Source organism: Electrophorus electricus, chromosome 2 (genome assembly GCF_041902795.1).
Source record: "Electrophorus electricus isolate QZ-2024a chromosome 2, ASM4190279v1, whole genome shotgun sequence".
Lineage (NCBI taxonomy): Eukaryota > Metazoa > Chordata > Actinopteri > Gymnotiformes > Gymnotidae > Electrophorus > Electrophorus electricus.
This window is the reverse complement of record NC_137498.1, coordinates 1,766,187-1,784,216: the sequence shown is the minus strand read 5'-3', so window position 1 is coordinate 1,784,216 and position 18,030 is coordinate 1,766,187. Positions and strand designations below refer to the sequence as shown.

Genomic DNA, 18,030 nt, shown 5'->3' with positions numbered 1-18,030 from the left:
TACGATGCGTGGTGGTGTTTGCTGGTGGCATAGTGCTTACGATGCGTGGTGGTGTTTGCTGGTGGTATAGTGCTTAAAGGCTAAGCACCAGCTAATATGAAAGTGTTACACACAAATAAAGCGAAAGCTGATTTTCTATATTGTGATTATCGATAGTTAGAAAACTTTTTTTTGTTGCTTTGCCTTGCCAGTAGGTGTAGGTGATGCAAAATGACAAAAAAGGTGTGTTGTCTTTGGCTGCAGTAATTCAATGTACAGTGGGACCTCCATGCACAAGTAGCCCAAAGACCCAAAAATATCCACAAAAAGGTCAAAATTTGGCAACTATACAAGGGCACATTGGAATGGACCATCCGCTCACCCCGTTATCTGTAGTGCTCGTTTCATGCCTGCTGGTTTTCTACCTGCACACTTGTACAAGACCAGACTTGCAGACAAGCTGGACAGGGAAACGGACAGTAACCAGGATGGAACAGGTACACTGAGGCACTCGTCCTGCCCAGTGTGACTGGGACAGACAGGGTGATGGTGATGGGTAAAGGGATGACCACAGTGACTGGGACAAGGGAAGGAGGCCAGGCAGGTGTCCAGGCCAGGAAAAGAGGCACAGGTCTGACGGCAGGCTAGGAGTCGGCACCGTTCAGGCTCCCTGATGCAGCACTGCTGAGAGTGGTGTAGTGCCCTCTGGTGAGCAGTGCGTGGGTAATGTGCCCTCCGATGAGCATGGCACAGGAGGCACAGGGTGATCTCCCTCAGGTGCCAGCCATGTCCTCGGCCATCACACCTGGAACAGCAGAGAGCGAGAAAGACAGATAAACTGGTTGGGGACTGATCAACCCTGCGATGACCTGATCCACGAGCCCCAAGCCTCCCACAGGATATTCCAGGGAGGCCTACCTCTTCTGGGTATAAGGAGAGCGGAGCCACCAGGAGATGGGCAGCAGGGGGCGCTGAACTGGAAGCCCTCTCAGGGTGGCTCTTCCTTCTGTGTTTTTATTGCATTGCTGGCTGGGAATGCCAGGGCCTCCATAGTAGGAGCACTCAGGAGAGGTGACGGGTGTTGGGGGGAGTCATTGCTCCAGGCCAACTCCTCCCTCCTCAGAGGAGCAGTTTCTGTCTGGGCCAGGCCTCCCTTATACAAGTCCAAAAGTGCAGAGTGGCCAACTAGCTATCTCCCCAACTGGTGCAGTCCCCTCCATTTAGAAGGTCAATTGTGTTAGGCAGATGATAAGACATGTGCCCTTTAACCTCAGGAGTTTGCTGGAGGTCATTGGGAAAGTCCATCCAGTAATGGGCTCCCTTTATCAGTGTGACCAACAAGACTTGCTGCATCCTTGTTGTGAGGCCCATGCATGCAAATTTATCTACATAGCAAATACGTTACCTACATAGCAAAACCTTAGTAATCACTAACCGTCACGGAAGACAGGAAATAAGGAATATATACAGGTTGGGATTAGGAATAGAACAGGTGAGGCTGGGAACAATGTAAACACGGAAAAAAGCGATACCACATGATGTGTGGCACCAGATGCATGAGGGCATAGCGGAGGGGGCTGTCATAGAGGTAACTGCCTTAACGACTGCAGTTTTGAGAAAAAGGGGTTCAATTAAAAAAAACGTTTTCACTGTTTGGGATTAACTTTGCCTACAGTCTGTATTTGCTGTAATTTTGTGGGAAATTCACTGTAATAGTTCAGCAGCTGATGTTGCCAGTGTGAATGAAACACTAATAATTTTGGTGTGTACAATAATTAGTGTTGAATAGATCAAAACTTTTTACTAAATAACTACTCAATGTAAGATATCAATTTCATACCCATGTCATGCATTTTATCATAATACTTGTATAATTTATTTTATTTTTTATTATTAGTTACACTTATACAGCACATTCCCAGTACCCAAGGATCAACACACTGCATCTGGTCAGGACAATGGTGGGAAAACAAAATTTTCTATTAAAATTTTATATTAATTGACAATCAAAATTCCATTTTTGTCTGAAACAAGACCGAATGTGAGAATACATGGCTCAGGAAAGACCAAGACCAACCAAAATCCAGAAGATTAAGGATACCGAACCAATATGTACATCACATCAGTACTAATTACAAAGTTAAAACAATAATGAATATTGCTGAAAGAAAAACATAGCAGACTCAGTTTATTTTGAATTAACATGTTGGCATGTCTAAGATCTTGGCAGATTTTGAAGCCCACCACTAAAAAGCAAAGGTACATTATATTCACTGAAATAACTGATTCATAAAGGCATCACAATGCAGTACCAATTCAGCATGAAAAAAATAATGACCAACACTTACAACAACCTTAATCTGGAAGAATTAGGTTGAAATATTTTCCCCAGTAGAATTACTTTAAATGACTTTCTAAACCAGCTATAAAAGAATGCATACACAATGGGGTTGCAAGTGGAATTGGAATAGCCAATCCAAGAAAGGAAGTCAAACAAACCACGTGGAAATACAGGACCGATAAAAGGATCAAACAATGAACAGATGAAAAATGGTGCTAAAAGTAGTAGAAAAACGGCAATGACAATGGCTAAAGTTTTGGTCGCCTTCATCTCTGTCTTCCGCACAGATGTCTGATGCTGGCTAGTCTTCACTTGGCCATTTTGAATCAAACGTGCTTGTTTTTGTGCAATGTGGAATATTTTCAGGTACATGCTGATCAGAACAACAGCAGGGATATAGAAGTACATCATTGTGAACACAACACTTGCAGTTTTACTGAGGTACACAATGCAGCCCCCCTCACAGGCAATGTTATTGTAGTAAAAGTCTTCTGCACCCAGAATGCCGAGCTCTAGAAATGCAATCCCAAATCCCACAAAAGCAGAGAGTGCCCAACATACAAAGATCATAATCAGAGTAATATTAGTAGTCATTTTAACAGGGTACAGAAGGGGATGACAGACAGCATAATATCGGTCTATGGAAATTAGAAACAGATTTAAAATTGAGGCATTGCACATTGTGACATCAAGACTGCTGTGTATTTTACAGAACAGGTTCCCCAAATACCAGCAGGTCTCTACAAGGCGTAACATACTGGGAGGCATCACAAGTCCTCCTATAAGTAGATCAGTTACAGCCAGAGACAGAATGAGGTAATTAGTTGGTGTGTGGAGCTGTTTGAAATGAATGATGGTTATGATCACCAGGAGATTTCCAAATAATGTAAAAAATATTATGAAGCTAAATAAAATGTACATAAATGTTCGAGTCTCCATCGGATAAACAGTCTTTACACACGAGTTGTTCAGAGATGCATAACAGAGTGGAGGTTTTTCCTGTATTACACTCTGGTTAAGAGTCCACCTGTGGTTCATATTGTTTTTCTCTGTAGCATCTACAATAAAAGAGAAAATGAGTATTTTAAAAACAGTTTAACGATATCATGTGGACTCAACAGTATTTAAAAAACGGAATATTGTTCATTTTAAGTGAAGCTGAAACTGAAATCCAGATTTTCAAATTCTCTAGCATTATTATAGATTACTTCTATAATAAATCTCAGTACCATAATTGTAATCTAGACAGTGAAAATACTTTACATTTAAAGATGCATCACATGAATGTGTTTTATGCAATAGTAAAATTTTAACTTATGTTCATTATTTTCGCAATTACAAATATTTGTATGCTTGTGTGTGAAATTACAGTTGAGACAGGAGACTTACCTCTGTGTTCACTAGTGCTACACAGAGAACGAGTCATTTATAGTTACACACCTGTATACTGCCCTGTTCATCATAATCACGTGTTCACAGTTACCCAATGACAACATATTCCTCAAAGCAAGCATGCTCTCAATTGGGAAGCATTAGTATGCTTAAATAAAACTTAAATCCCCTTATTTCTGCTTTTGCAATACTAAGACACTGGTTTTAATGTGCACTCTGCTTTATACAAATGTGTTCAGTGGGTGCAGATCAGCTGCTGATATGGCTGAAGAAAAAGCTCAGCAGAGGATATCAAATGCTTGTGTTTTTATTAATGTACTAATTTAAAGTAGTAGATTCATGTAGAACTGACAGCACTGAGTATTGCATTAATGGTGCCAGTGGGCCTGGGTGGCCTTAGTCCCTGGGAAGGTCGTCATGGAAGTTATGGTGGTGTTTGCTGGTGGCATAGTACTTAAAGACTAAGAACCAGCTAACATGAAAGTGTTAAACATATAAATACAGCAAAAGCTGATTTTCTATCTTGTGATTTTGATAGAGAACATTTGTTTTACAAACTAACTCATGGAATACAAGAATACCCTGTAGCTGTAGGTGATGCAAAATGACAAAAAGGTGTCTTGTTTTTGGCTGCAGTAATTAAATGTACATTAAATTTACCCAAAAATATCCACAAAAGTCAAAATTTGTCAACTATAAAAGGGCACATTGGTACCATCTGCTCACGCCGTTATCTGTAGTGCTCGTTTCACACAACTACCACAACTATGGGATGTGGAAAACCAGGCTCGGATGATGACATGATCTTAGGACTGCTGCCTTTCTAACAATATGGGCATGTAAAGAAACTAAAGAGGCTTTAAGAGTCTCTGTGTGTATGGAAGTAAACAGGGTAAGTGCAGTTACTTCACCCATTATAGCTGACATTAGCTAACAAACTGGGAAAATGATAAATATATTCAGTAGCTACCCAGCTAATCAAACACCCCTGTTATACATAATTGTCAATAGACAAGAAAAGGTTTCTTTTAGTGACGTGACTTTTTGTTTGTTTGTTTGTTTTTACTTTTCAGTAGCTAAGATAATGTGAAATCTTTAAGAAAGAATGTTGTATTTGCTTGTGGCATCGTGTTTAAGAGGTGCAGCTTGGTTTAAACTGGGCTAGGAGGGGGTGAGGCTGGGATGCGAGACTTCACTCTTGAGCCTCCTGGAAGTGTTGCGGGCCTAATTCAGTGAAACGCTGATTAAGGGGAGTACCTACCTGATGACCCCCGAGAAGAACTCATGATGTTGTTGCTGTAGTGAAGAGATTAAGGAGGTTATTATGAGAAGCTCTAATGGTGTTCTGTTGACATATGATATTCAACATCCTATTCTATTTATAATTGCGTATGCTTGAATAGAACACAAACATAAATCTCTTTTGCATTTTTCCAGTACCAAGAAACACATTAAAATGCTCTGTACATTTTATAAATGTTCAGTTCAGAACAGCTGATCATTTGGCTGTAGAAACGAACCAGTGGTGGGACTGAGATCTGGGACTGCTATGCTAATCATCAGCTTGTAATGGATACATACTCTGATTCATCTGGTACTTTGTTTAATTTGTTAGTGTTTGGATCAGGCCACAGATGGATTGTTTGTTTTTGCTGACTAAGCCCATGGTTTTGCTTGCGGGCCTGGAATTGCATTGCATTGATCCAGTAGTTGATGATGGGGACAAACTTCCTGCTTTCTCCAAGCTGGAACCTTTCAGGGATACTGGGATGTCTACATTGATTTCATAGTCAAGCGCCTGTATGCTGTATGTCCAAAATGGGATGTTGATCTTTTAACTACATAATCTAAAGGTCTGAGGCTAATTGTCGTGGCCAAGCGACAAACATAAATGGGTTTGCTTAATCAAAAACGTACATCTTTGTTAATAAGTCAAACAAGAAAATTCAAATTCAAATTTGTTCAAATCTTAGTGAGAGGCTGTTAACTTTTGTATTTACCCTTTAAATGAGCACAACAGTGAGCTGCCTTAAAATGACAAAAAAGCAAGTTACGGGCTGTAAGCACTTGACACACTAACTGTAGAAGAGCATGATAGCAGGGCACTCAATTGGTACATGGGACCTCCTCCAACTTTTACTGGTGGTGGTGGAGCTCTAGCAGTGACAACAACTTTGTCAAGGGACTGCGTTCAAGGTAGACACACGAAAGGCCGACAATGCACGACCGCTCCCTGGCAAGCTGACCCTGTACATGAAGTCATTAATGAGGCGCAGGATGGTGTAGGCACTGGCGTATTTTGGGTTGAGCTTGATTGTAGGTCCCACCCGGCCACCTCGTAGCTAATAACACCCGATCCTCCTCAACTCTTCTCCAGTCCACCTTGCTCTTGGAGACAGCGATGGATGATCAGAACGCCGAACGCCGGGTGCATGCTGTCTGCTGTCTCCAGGGCTGTAGGAAGCACCGGGAGGGAGATGAAGAAATCCACCACCACGAACACAATGGTGTTTCTGTCTAAAGCGAAGATGTCTGTTACAAAATCCACAGCCAGGTGAGACCAAAGACTGTGGAGAAGGTCAAGGGAGCAGATTACGTCCAGGTGGATATACGGTGTCTTACTGCAAACGCACATGATTCCACATGCTGGACAATATCCCAGTGCATCTAAAGCCTCCAGTAGTGTGCCGCTATGAGCTAGGCGGTATGTGTTGATCCAGGGTGCCCTGACCTGAGGTATGTTTGAGCCCAGACTCTGAGTGCCATGCAGCACCGCCGACGGATGTAGATCTGATTTGGTGTGCTGTGAGGATGTGGGTTAGCTGCAGTGATGTCACAATCCAGGTCCCAGCAGCCAGATCTCACAAAGCTGGCAAGAGAGACTGGCTCTTGTCTAGTAGGACATCTATCAAGTTGGCTGTTATGGAGCAGGCGTCATTGGCTGGAGGGTCCATCAATCCTTTCAGCATTTACACAGACTGTAGAAACCTAGAAAACTCTACATTTGGCCACAAATAAGGATATGTAAGCAACTGTCTTGTGAGACTTGAATGACCAGTGGTCAGCTAAGACAGTTAGCTATAGACTCCACTTTGTAGGTGGAGGTGGTGGAGGGGCAGCAGAGCATTGAGGGCAACAATGAAGAGCCTGATCTCAGTCAACAGCGCAATTGTCCAGACATGGATGTGGTGGCGTTTACCAAAGGAAGCTTCCACCTGGCACCTGAGTTATGCTAAAATCCAAGATTTCTGTCTCATGGGGATGGACTTCCTCTTATGATGGGGGTAGTGCTCAGTACTACACTCCAATGATAGAACGTGGATCAGTGCTTACTGAAGGCATCTGGAAAATAACAAACATTGTCGGGATTAAATCTGTTAATGGCTCAGACCAGGCATACGTCTATGAAGCAATACCCAGCACTTGAGTCAATTACACCTGAAATTTGAGGAACATCAGGGCCCCAGTTCAAGGTGACATGTACAGAAAATGTGCAGGAATAAGAGGTAGACACTAGCTGCAGGTTTGTAGTGGGCACGGGCTGCTCCAGGACAAATGGTGCAGCCAGAGCAAGTTGTGCTAAATCCCATCTGTACGGACAGAGGACCCGTCATACCCTCCACTGGTAGAGGAAGGGTCTCTACCCACCTACTTGTGTTCCAACTGGGCAGGTGTGAGCAGCTGCTGGCAGTATCCTGTATGTAATGGTTTATTCAGAGACTGGCACACTTCCTTGCAAGAGCCTAAGTAGTTATTCTCCTGATTCTCTTCCATCTGGTATGGAAAAAGACTTTGAAATTGTTCAAAGAACTGAGTCTTTGCCCCCTACTGCTTTCAAGCCCTTAAGAGGGAAAAGATGATAAACAGTACTTTAGAATGGTCCATAGAAAGATTGTTGATAATGACATTAGCTACAGGCTCCAGTTTAGAGGTGGGGGAGCAGCATATGACCGTAATAATGGCTGTCATGGCTAACTGCACAGGACACTTGGCTTGGGGCCAAGGAACTGACCAGGACCAGACTCAGGGCTCTAGTGCAGGGCAGGCATGGGGCAAGAGAGGAGACTGGGTGACCGAGGTTGTGGCCACTGGTACAGGACCGGACTTGCAGGCAGGCTGGATGGGGACAAGGACAGTGACCAGCACAGAACAGGTACACTGAGGCACAAATCCTGCTCACTGGGACTGGGACAGACAAGGTGATGGTGATGGGTAAAGTGAGCTCTGGTGAGCAATGCATGAGCAGTGCGCCCTTTGATGAGCGAGGCACGGGAGGTGCAGGGTGATCTCCTTCAGGCGCCAGCCATGCTCTCGGCCATCACACCTGGAACAGCAGAGAGAAAGAAAGACAGATAAACTGCTTGGGGACTGTTCGACCCTGCGGTGGCATGATCTATGAAACTTTTAGCCGTGAATAGTGTCTGAATACTCAATCTAATATATCAATTTCACATCTATTTCATGTGTTTTATTGTTATAGAATAATAATAATATTTTTATTATTTATTTCTTCTTGTTTCAAGTTTCAAGTTTGGTTTATTTGTCACATACGTAGTCATACACAGTATAGCTCGCAGTGAAATGGTTGAGGTACACTTGTACTGCACCCTTCTCCGTACCCAAAGATCAACACACTGCATAATGACTTTGCATCTGGTCAGGACAACAGTGGAGAAAATGAATGGAAATTTTATTTTAACTGAAACTCAAAATTCCAATTTTGTCCAGAACAAGAAAGAATGTGAGTATGCATGACTCAGGAAAGACCAAGACCAGACAAAACCCACAAGATTAAGGATACCGAACCAATGTCCCATCAATAGTAATTACAAAGGGAAAACAATAATGAATATTATTGAAAATGAATATCTTATTACTGAAAAATATACCAGACTCAGTTTATTTTGAATAAACATGTTGGCAAATTTCAAAGCCCACCACTAAAAAGCAAAGGCACATTATATTCACTGAAAAAACTTTGATTCATAAAGGCATCTCAATATAGTACCAATTCAACATGGAAAAAATAATATGACAAACATTTAAAACAATTTTAATCTGGAAGAATTGGGGTGAAATATTTTTCCAAATAGAATAACTTTAAATGATTTTCTGAACCAGCTATAAAAGAATGCATACACAATAGGGTTGCAAGTGGAATTGGAATAACCAATCCAAGAAAGGAAGTCAAACAAACCACGTGGAAATACAGGTCCGATAAATGGATCAAACAATGAACAGATAAAAAGTGGTGCCCAAAATAGCAGAAATACACCAATGACCGTGGCTAAAGTTTTGGTCGCCTTCATCTCTGTCTTCCTCACTGATGTCTGATGCTGGCTAGTCTTTACTTGGCCATTTTGAATCGAGCGTGCTTGTTTTTTTGCAATGTGGAATATTTTCAGGTATATACTGATCAGAACAACAGCAGGGATATAAAAGTATATAATTGTGAACACAAAACTTGCAGTTTTACTGAGGTACACAATGCAGCCCCCCTCACAGGCAATATTATTGTAGTAAAAGTCTTCTACACCCAAAATGCCGAGTTCTAGAAATGCAATCCCAAATCCCACAAAAGCAGAGAGCGTCCAACATACAAAGATCATAATCAGGGTAATATTAGTAGTCATTTTAACAGGGTACAGAAGGGGGTGACAGACAGCATAATATCGGTCTATGGAAATTAGAAACAGATTTAAAATTGAGGCATTGCACATTGTGACATCAAGACTGCTGTGTATTTTACAGAACAGGTTCCCCAAATACCAGCAGGTCTCTACAAGGCGTAACATACTGGGAGGCATCACAAGTCCTCCTATAAGTAGATCAGTTACAGCCAGAGACAGAATGAGGTAATTAGTTGGTGTGTGGAGCTGTTTGAAATGAATGACGGTTATGATCACCAGGAGGTTTCCAAATAATGTAAAAAATGTTATGAAGCTAAATAAAATGTACATAAATGTTCGAGTCTCCATCGGATAAACAGTCTTTACACACGAGTTCTTCAGAGATGCATAACAGAGTGGAGGGTTTTCCTGTATTACACTCTGGTTAAGAGTCCATCTGTGGTCCATATTGTTTTTCTCTGTAGCATCTACAGCAAAAGAGAAAATTAGTATTTTAAAAACAGTTTAACAATATCATGTGGACTCAACAATATTTAAAAATGGAATATTGTTCATTTTAAGTGAAGCTGAAACTGAAATCCAGATTTTCAAATTCTCTAGCATTATTATAGATTACTTCTATAATAAATCTGTCACATAATTGTAATCTAGACAGTAAAAATACTATACATTTAAACATGCATCACATGAATGTGTTTTATGCAATAGTAAAATTGTAACTTATGTTCATTATTTTCAGAAGTACAAATATTTGTATGCTTGTGTGTGAAATTACAGTTGAGACAGGAGACTTACCTCTGTGTGCACTAGGGCTACACAGAGGACGAGTGATTTATAGTTACACACCTGTACACTGCCCTGTTCATCATAATCATGTGTTCACAGTTAGCCAATGACAACATATTCCTCAAAGCAAGCATGCTCTCAATGGGGAAGCATTAGTATGCTTAAATAAAACTTAAATCCCCTTATTTCTGCTTTTGCAATACTAAGACACTGGTTTTAATGAGGATATCAAATGTTTGTGTTTTTATTAATATACTAATTTAAAGTAGTAGATTCATGTAGAACTGACAGCACTGAGTATGCATTAATGGTGTCAGTGGGTCTGGGTGGTCTTAGTCCCTGGGAAGGTCGTCATGGAAGTTATGGTGGTGTTTGCTGGTGGCATAGTGCTTAAAGACTAAGAACCAGCTAACATGAAAGTGTTAAACATAGAAAATCAGCTTTTGCTGTATTTATATCTTGTGATTTTGATAGAAAACATTTGTTTTACAAACTAACTCATGGAATACAAGAATACCCTGTAGGTGTAGGTGATGCAAAATGACAAAAAGGTGTCTTGTTTTTGGCTGCAGTAATTAAATGTACAATGGGACCCCTGTGCACATGTAGCCCAAAGACCCAAAAATATCCACAAAAGTCGAAATTTGTCAACTATAAAAGGGCACATTGGTAAGGACCATCCGCTCACGCTGTTATCTGTAGTGCTCGTCTCACACCTGAAGATTACCACAACTATGGGATGTGGAAAACCAGGATCACATGATGACAAAGGACTGCTGCTTTTCTCACAATATGGGCATGTAAAGAAATTAAAGAGGATGTTTGAGCCTCTGTGTGAATGGGAGTAAACAGGGTAAGTGCAGTTACTTCACCCATTATAGCTGACATTAGCTAACAATTGCTAACCTTGCTAGCTAGGTTAGCAGCTAACTGACTCTAAGCTCGGTGGCGCAAACCATACTAGACTAAAACTACTCCACGTAATTGTATTACGGAGATTTATAGTTAGAGTATCTTATGAATGTGAATTCGACGTAGATCATGTTTAAAACAATAAGGATCACTGAACATTTGCGTTTAGCTAGATACTGTCATTAATAGCTCAGTGTGAAGTTTCTAACGTTTGTTATTTATCTAGCTAGCTACATTTCCCATAATGATCCAGCATCTTTATAAACACTTGAGTGGTTAACACTTTGTTCAATGTACAGAGTTATCACTAGAAATTCACTTACGTGAGCCATGCAGAAGAGAAGGTAATGATAATGCAGACATTTTAAGGCTAGACGCATATAACCTAGAAACATATGAGTTAACATACCAAACACATTAGACCACTAAAGCTAATGTATTAGCTATCTTAGCTAAGACAATTAGCAAAAGGGAGCACTTCTAACTAGTTAGTTAGCCACATACATGACAAGCTAATAAAATGAGAAATACTCCAGTAGCTAGCTAATTAGCTAATCAAATGTTACTGGTATAAAAATTGTTAATAGACAAGATTACCTTTAGGAATACGTTTTACTTTTTGGCAAGCTTCCTTGCAAGAGCCTAAGCAGTTATTCTCCTGATTCTCTTCCATCTGGTATGGAAAAAGATTGAGAAATTGTTCAGAGAACTGAATATTTGCCCCTGCTGCTTTCAAGCCGTTAAGAGGAGCAAGATTATAAACGCTACTTTAGAATGGTTTGTAGAAAATTAATTGATAATTCCATTAGCTACAGGCTCCAGTTTAAGACCAGGATAGAACGGGCACACTAAGGCACATGTCCTGCCCACTGGGACTGGGACAGACAGGGTGATGGTGATGGATAAAGGGATGACCACAATGACTGGGACAAGGGAAGGAGGCCAAACAGGTTCTAGGCCAGGAAAAGAGGCACAGGTCTGATGGCAGGCTAGGAGGCAGCACTCCTGAGAGTAGTGTAGCACCCTCTGGTGAGCAGTGCATGAGAAGTATGCCCTCCGATGAGAATGGCACAGGTAGCGCATGGTGAGCTCCCTCAGGTGCTAGCCATGCCCTTAGCCATCACACCCGAAGCAGCAGAGAGAGAGAGAGGCAGACAAACTGGTTGGGGAGTGGTCAACCCTGCGATTACCTGACCCATGAGCCCCAAGCCCCACACAGAATATTCCAGGGAGCCCTATCTATTCCGGGTATAGGGAGAGTGGAGCAACCAGGAAAGGGGCAGCAGGGGGCTTTGAACCAGAAGTCAACTCAGGCTGGCTCTTCCTTCTGTGTTTTTACTGCATCACTGGCTGGGAGTGCCAGGCCCTCCATAGTAGGAGCGCTCAGGAGAGGTGACGGGTGTTGGGGAGAGTCATTGCTCCAGGCCAACTCCTCTCTCCTCAGAGCAGCAGGTCCCATCTGGGGCAGGCCTCCGTTATACACATCCAGAAGTGCAGAGAGGCCAACCAGCGATCTCCCAAGCTGGAAGTCCCTCCTGCTTAGCAGGTCGAAACCTTGAAGCCACATGGTGTGTGGCACCAGATGGATGAGGGCATAGAGGAAGGGGCCGTCACAGAGGTGACTGCCTTAACGACTGCAGCTTTGAGAAAAAGTGATTAAATAAAAAATAAAAATTTTGAATGGTTGGGATCACATTTGCCTACAGTCTGTGTTTGCTGTAATTTTGGGGGAAATTCATTGTAATAGTTCAGCAGCTGATGTTGCCAGTGTGAATGATACACTAATGATTTTAGTGTGTACAATAATTAGTGTTGGATAGATGAAAACAAACTTTTAGCTGTGAATAGTGGATGACTACTCAATCTAATATATCAATTTCATACCCATTTAATGTGTATTTTATTTTTTATTATTAGTTACACTTATACAGCACCTTTCTCAGTACCCAAGGATCAACACACTGCATCTGGTCAGGACAATGATGGGAAAACTAAATTTTATATTAATTGACAATTAAAATTCCAATTTTGTACAGAACAAGACTGAATGTGAGAATGCATGGCTCAGGAAAGACCAAGACCAGACAAAATCGACAACATTACCGAACCAATATGTGCATCACATCAATTCTAATTACAAAGGTAAAACAATAATGAGTATTAGTGAAAGATGAACATACCAGAATTGGTTTATTTTTAATTAACATATTGGCATGTCTAAGATGTTGGCAAATTTTGAAGGCCACCACTAAAAAGCAAAGGCACATATTCACTGAAATAACTTTGATTCATAAAGGCACCTCTACAGTACCAATTAAGCATGGAAAAAAAATAATGACCAACACTTACAACAACCTTAATCTGGAAGAATTAGGTTGAAATATTTTCCCCAGTAGAATTACTTTAAATGATTTTCTAAACCAGCTATAAAAGAATGCATACACAATGGGGTTGCAAGTGGAATTGGAATAGCCAATCCAAGAAAGGAAGTCAAACAAACCACGTGGAAATACAGGACCAATAAAAGGATCAAACAATGAACAGATGAAAAATGGTGCCCAAAATAGCAGAAAAACACCAATGACAATGGCTAAAGTTTTGGTCGCCTTTATCTCTGTCTTCCGCACAGATGTCTAATGCTGGCTAGTCTTCACATGGCCATTTTGAATCGAGCGTGCTTGGTTTTGTGCAATGTGGAATATTTTCAGGTATATACTGATCAGAACAACAGCAGGGATATAGAAGTACATCATTGTGAACACAACACTTGCAGTTTTACTGAGGTACACAATGCAGCCCCCCTCACAGGCAATGTTATTGTAGTAAAAGTCTTCTGCACCCAGAATGCCGAGTTCTAGAAATGCAATCCCAAATCCCACAAAAACAGCAAGGGCCCAACATACAAAGATCATAATCAGAGTAATATTAGTAGTCATTTTAACATGGTACAAAAGGGGGTGGCACACTGCGTAATATCGATCTACAGAAATTATACACAGATTTAAAATGGAAGCAGTGCACATTGTGACATCAAGACTGCTGTGTATTTTGCAGAACAGGTTCCCCAAATACCAGCAGGTCTCTACAAGGCGTAACATACTGGGAGGCATCACAGCCCCTCCTACAAACAGATCAGCTACAGCCAGAGACAGAATGAGGTAATTAGTTGGTGTGTGGAGCTGCTTGAAATGAATAATGGTTATGATCACCAGGAGGTTTCCAAATAATGTAAAAAATGTTATAAAACTAAACAAAATGTACATAAATGTTTGAGTCTCCATCGGATAAACAGTCTTTACACACGAGTTGTTCAGGGATGCATAACAGAGTGGAGGGTTTTCCTGTATTATACTCTGGTTAAGAGTCCATCTGTGGTCCATATTGTTTTTCTAAGAGTGAAAGAGAAAAAATACATTTTCAAAATAATTTAATGTATTAACATTCATTAGATTATTTTGTATTACATATATATTAGTCATCTGAAATAGTAATCTAAACAGTTAAAAACCCATTGCGATGTGTGTTTAATCACATAAGTGTCTTTTATGAGAATAGTACATTTTGAACTTAAGTTTAATATATTATTACAAACAGGGCATTTATATGTAAAATTACTGTTGTCTCAGGAAACTTACCTCTGTGTGCACTAGGGCTATACAGAGGATGAGTGATTTATAGTTACACACCTGTACACTGCCCTGTTCATCATAATCACGTGTTCACAGTTAGCCAATGACAACATATTCCTCAAAGCAAGCATGCTCTCAATTGGGAAGCATTAGTATGCTTAAATAAAACTTAAATCCCCTTATTTCTGCTTTTGCAATACTAAGACACTGGTTTTAATGTGCACTCTGCTTTATACAAATGTGTTCAGTGGGTGCAGATCAGCTGCTGATATGGCTGAAGAAAGAGCTCAGCAGAGGATATCAAATGTTTGTGGTTTTACTAATGTACTAATGATCAGCACGTAATGATATTTTGACATATTTTAGGCTTTTAGATTACACGTGTAACGACACCTGTCTCGTGTTGCTTTGTGTCGGCTCATGTTCATAGTCAAGTTTTTCCAACTTTTTACCACCAGGAATCCAAGTAGCATGGTCAATACTTCCTGAATTCTGTTCAACGCAGTTTTAGGCAGGTTTATTTCGTCGGTTTGTCGTGTGCCCACATGTCGGTTGATCCTGTCTAAGGTGAACAGTTAATTCCCTTAGAATTTTCATCAGGCCTGGATGTGTAACACACAGATGTGCGAGATACAAGGGCTTCACATGTGCAGACATGCACTCTTACATGGAATGTCTCAGTAGGTGAAAGAAGATAGACGTGGGCTGTGGGTATGTTATACCGATGTTGCAGTGGAAACGTTTTTCACTTTTCTTTCTATAATTGGTATTTTGTATATCAGCTATTTCCAGAAGAGAATAAACTTTGAATGCTTTCCTCCTGCCTTCTGCTTACTAATTCTGATCTAGCTTTACTTCTTTTCTATTTTGCCAATTCTCCTTTTCTATCAATTCAAGCAGTAAGAACTATTTATTATTTTAATTCATATAATTACTTTTAACACAGAGCGTTACTGTGCATGTTGGTATGCGAGACATCAAACAACAATAAGAAATATTAATGGAAGACTTTAATCATCTCTCAATTTTCCTGCAATCATGTTCATTTTAGGACCTACTCCAACTTTCAGATGGAAAATTTAAAATTTTAGTCAACCTATGGACTATTTCTCATATTTTGGCAGTGTGGTGACCTTTTTAAACCAGATCAGATACACCTCAATTTCTTTGGGTCTCGGACGCTACACTCAAATATACTCCATGTCATCGATCACACACCATGGACCAACATTAACAACAGACCAGGAGGTCCACTGGACTGCAGTACACCAGGAGCAGAAGGAGTGATGTCAGAAACCTTGCAAAGACACAGTCTCTAATTCCATTCTTATGCAATAGTGAAATGTGGAGCAATCATGAGGCGGACACATACGCTGAAAATAGTGAGATTTATTAGGGACAAATCTATAATTCGAGTCGTAGTCACGGTCCAGGGTCATAGAGCCAACACACAGAGAATCCAGGAATGCATCTTAAACTACACGAAATGCAACACAATGACAAAATATGAAGTAGGCTATAACAATGACACAAGCAACAATAAGAATAAACACTAGAGATCACAAAACATGACACAGGTGCTACAAATGATGGGAGAAGAAAATGAAACATGGAAGCAAAACACACGAGACATGACAATAAGGATGCTAGGAGGGGCCAACTGTGACAAATAGCCGTTGGCATGGGCCATAAGATCCATAAGACCAGTAATTAAAGTCCTGTTAGATCTAACTTGATTATGCAAAAGCTGAGTAAACAAGTCAAGGTATCACATCTTAAATGCTGCTAGTTGGCTAACAAAGCCTTCTGTATATTGCAAGTTGCTGAAAACTATGAGCTGGATATCATCTGATTGAAACCTGGTGCAGCAGTGATGATATTGCACTACATGAGTGGACCCCACTTCAGTATTTTTTTCTCAGTGTTCCAAAAGCTCCTGGGGGGGCGCTGAGTCTTCGTTCTTCTCAAGGTTTCTTCCTCATGCTCTAGGTAGTTTTTCCCTGCCACTGACACCCTTGGCTTGCTCACTGGGGGATTTGGACACAGGTAAAGCTGCTTTGTGGCAACATCTGTTGTAAAAACTGGGAAAACAGTCTAATGATTCTCATATCACCCCCAAAGACAGACCTGAAGATCTGCTACTAGTGATTTCACTATGAAGGGACATTTGTTAATATTAATATATTAATATTAATAATATATTAATATTACCACTCAGTGACTTTAACAAGGAATCTACCCACAGAGACTCAGAACAGCAGTTATCAGGAATCAGGTTGTCAGGTCTCTTCTAAAGAAGAGATTCCATTTTTCTATTTTCTGAAATTCCATTTTTAGGAAAGATTACTGAGAAGATGGTCTCTCTTCTACTTCAAGAATATTCAATACCGAATTTAATTTAGTATTGAAATAAACGTGAGCCTTCAGTCTGATTTTAGAATTTATGACAGCACAGATCTAAACTAAAGTCCTGAACAATCATAGACTAAAACCATGATGCTGGTAACCTGTGTCTACAAAGTAGACCACTGTATACTACTAAACTGTCTAAGAGCATGGTTTGCTCTAACTGGTATTGCGCTGAACTAAATCCAGTCATATCTGACCAGCCGTGAGTACTATGTCATATTACTATGTGTAAGCAGCTGTAAAGGCCACACTCTCTACTGTGGAGTCCCTCAGGGTTCAGTTATGGGGCCACCTCTCATTAATCTCTGTATGCTGCTGTTAGCCACGGTTATCAGCAAATATCTCATCCTACCCATATGCAGATGGCACACTGTTATATATGTCTCTAGTCACTGACCATAGGGGTTCCACTGACTTGATTTTTAACTGTCTAGATGACATAATGTCAGAGTCATAAAGGAGAGTTCAGAATGCAGCCTTTTGCTGCCATGGCCCCAAACTCTGAAATTTGTGACTACTTAAGCACTTCCAAGAAGAAAGCTAAACATTCTGCATTCTTCTGCAAGGTCTTTAAATAAGCTACTGTGTATCAACGGTTTGTAAAATAATGTTTTCACTTTTAATATGCCCTTTAATCCTACTCAGTGCATTTTATTTTGTTTTTATTTACTTTGAATAATTCATTCTTTTAATATCTATTAATTTTCTTTGCATTTTTAGAATGAATTAATTCCTAAATGAATCATATTTACATTTTGTTTTCTTTCTTTTTAGATTTTTGGCTTTATACTTTCCTGAAGGGATAGATTTCAGGATAAAATAATGCATAATATTCTTCTATTATTTATCAAATAAACTGTTAAAAAGTAGCTTTACTCAGACCAGCCATGTCCTTCACATACTCCAAAATACCAGAACCATCTGATCACACAACATATGACAGTATATCCCT

At 40.3% G+C, this 18,030-nt stretch overlaps 3 protein-coding genes across 3 annotated transcripts; all 3 read right to left on the bottom strand.

Annotated features, from left to right (window-relative positions):
* Positions 1–1,890: 1,890 nt before the first annotated feature.
* On the bottom strand, positions 1,891–3,358 carry LOC113587398 (trace amine-associated receptor 1-like). Its single transcript, XM_081723316.1, has one exon. The coding sequence runs from the start codon at positions 3,356–3,358 to the stop codon at positions 2,324–2,326; it is 1,035 nt and encodes a 344-aa protein (XP_081579442.1). The 3' UTR covers positions 1,891–2,323.
* A 5,150-nt stretch (positions 3,359–8,508) lies between these two features.
* On the bottom strand, positions 8,509–9,792 carry LOC113569164 (trace amine-associated receptor 1-like). Its single transcript, XM_035529031.2, has one exon. It carries the CDS (start codon positions 9,787–9,789, stop codon positions 8,755–8,757), a length of 1,035 nt encoding a protein of 344 aa, XP_035384924.1. The 5' UTR covers positions 9,790–9,792; the 3' UTR covers positions 8,509–8,754.
* Positions 9,793–12,965: 3,173 nt separating this feature from the next.
* On the bottom strand, positions 12,966–14,420 carry LOC113590312 (trace amine-associated receptor 1-like). The gene has a single exon (XM_035529032.2). The coding sequence runs from the start codon at positions 14,418–14,420 to the stop codon at positions 13,674–13,676; it is 747 nt and encodes a 248-aa protein (XP_035384925.2). The 3' UTR covers positions 12,966–13,673.
* Between the last annotated feature and the right edge of the window lie 3,610 nt (positions 14,421–18,030).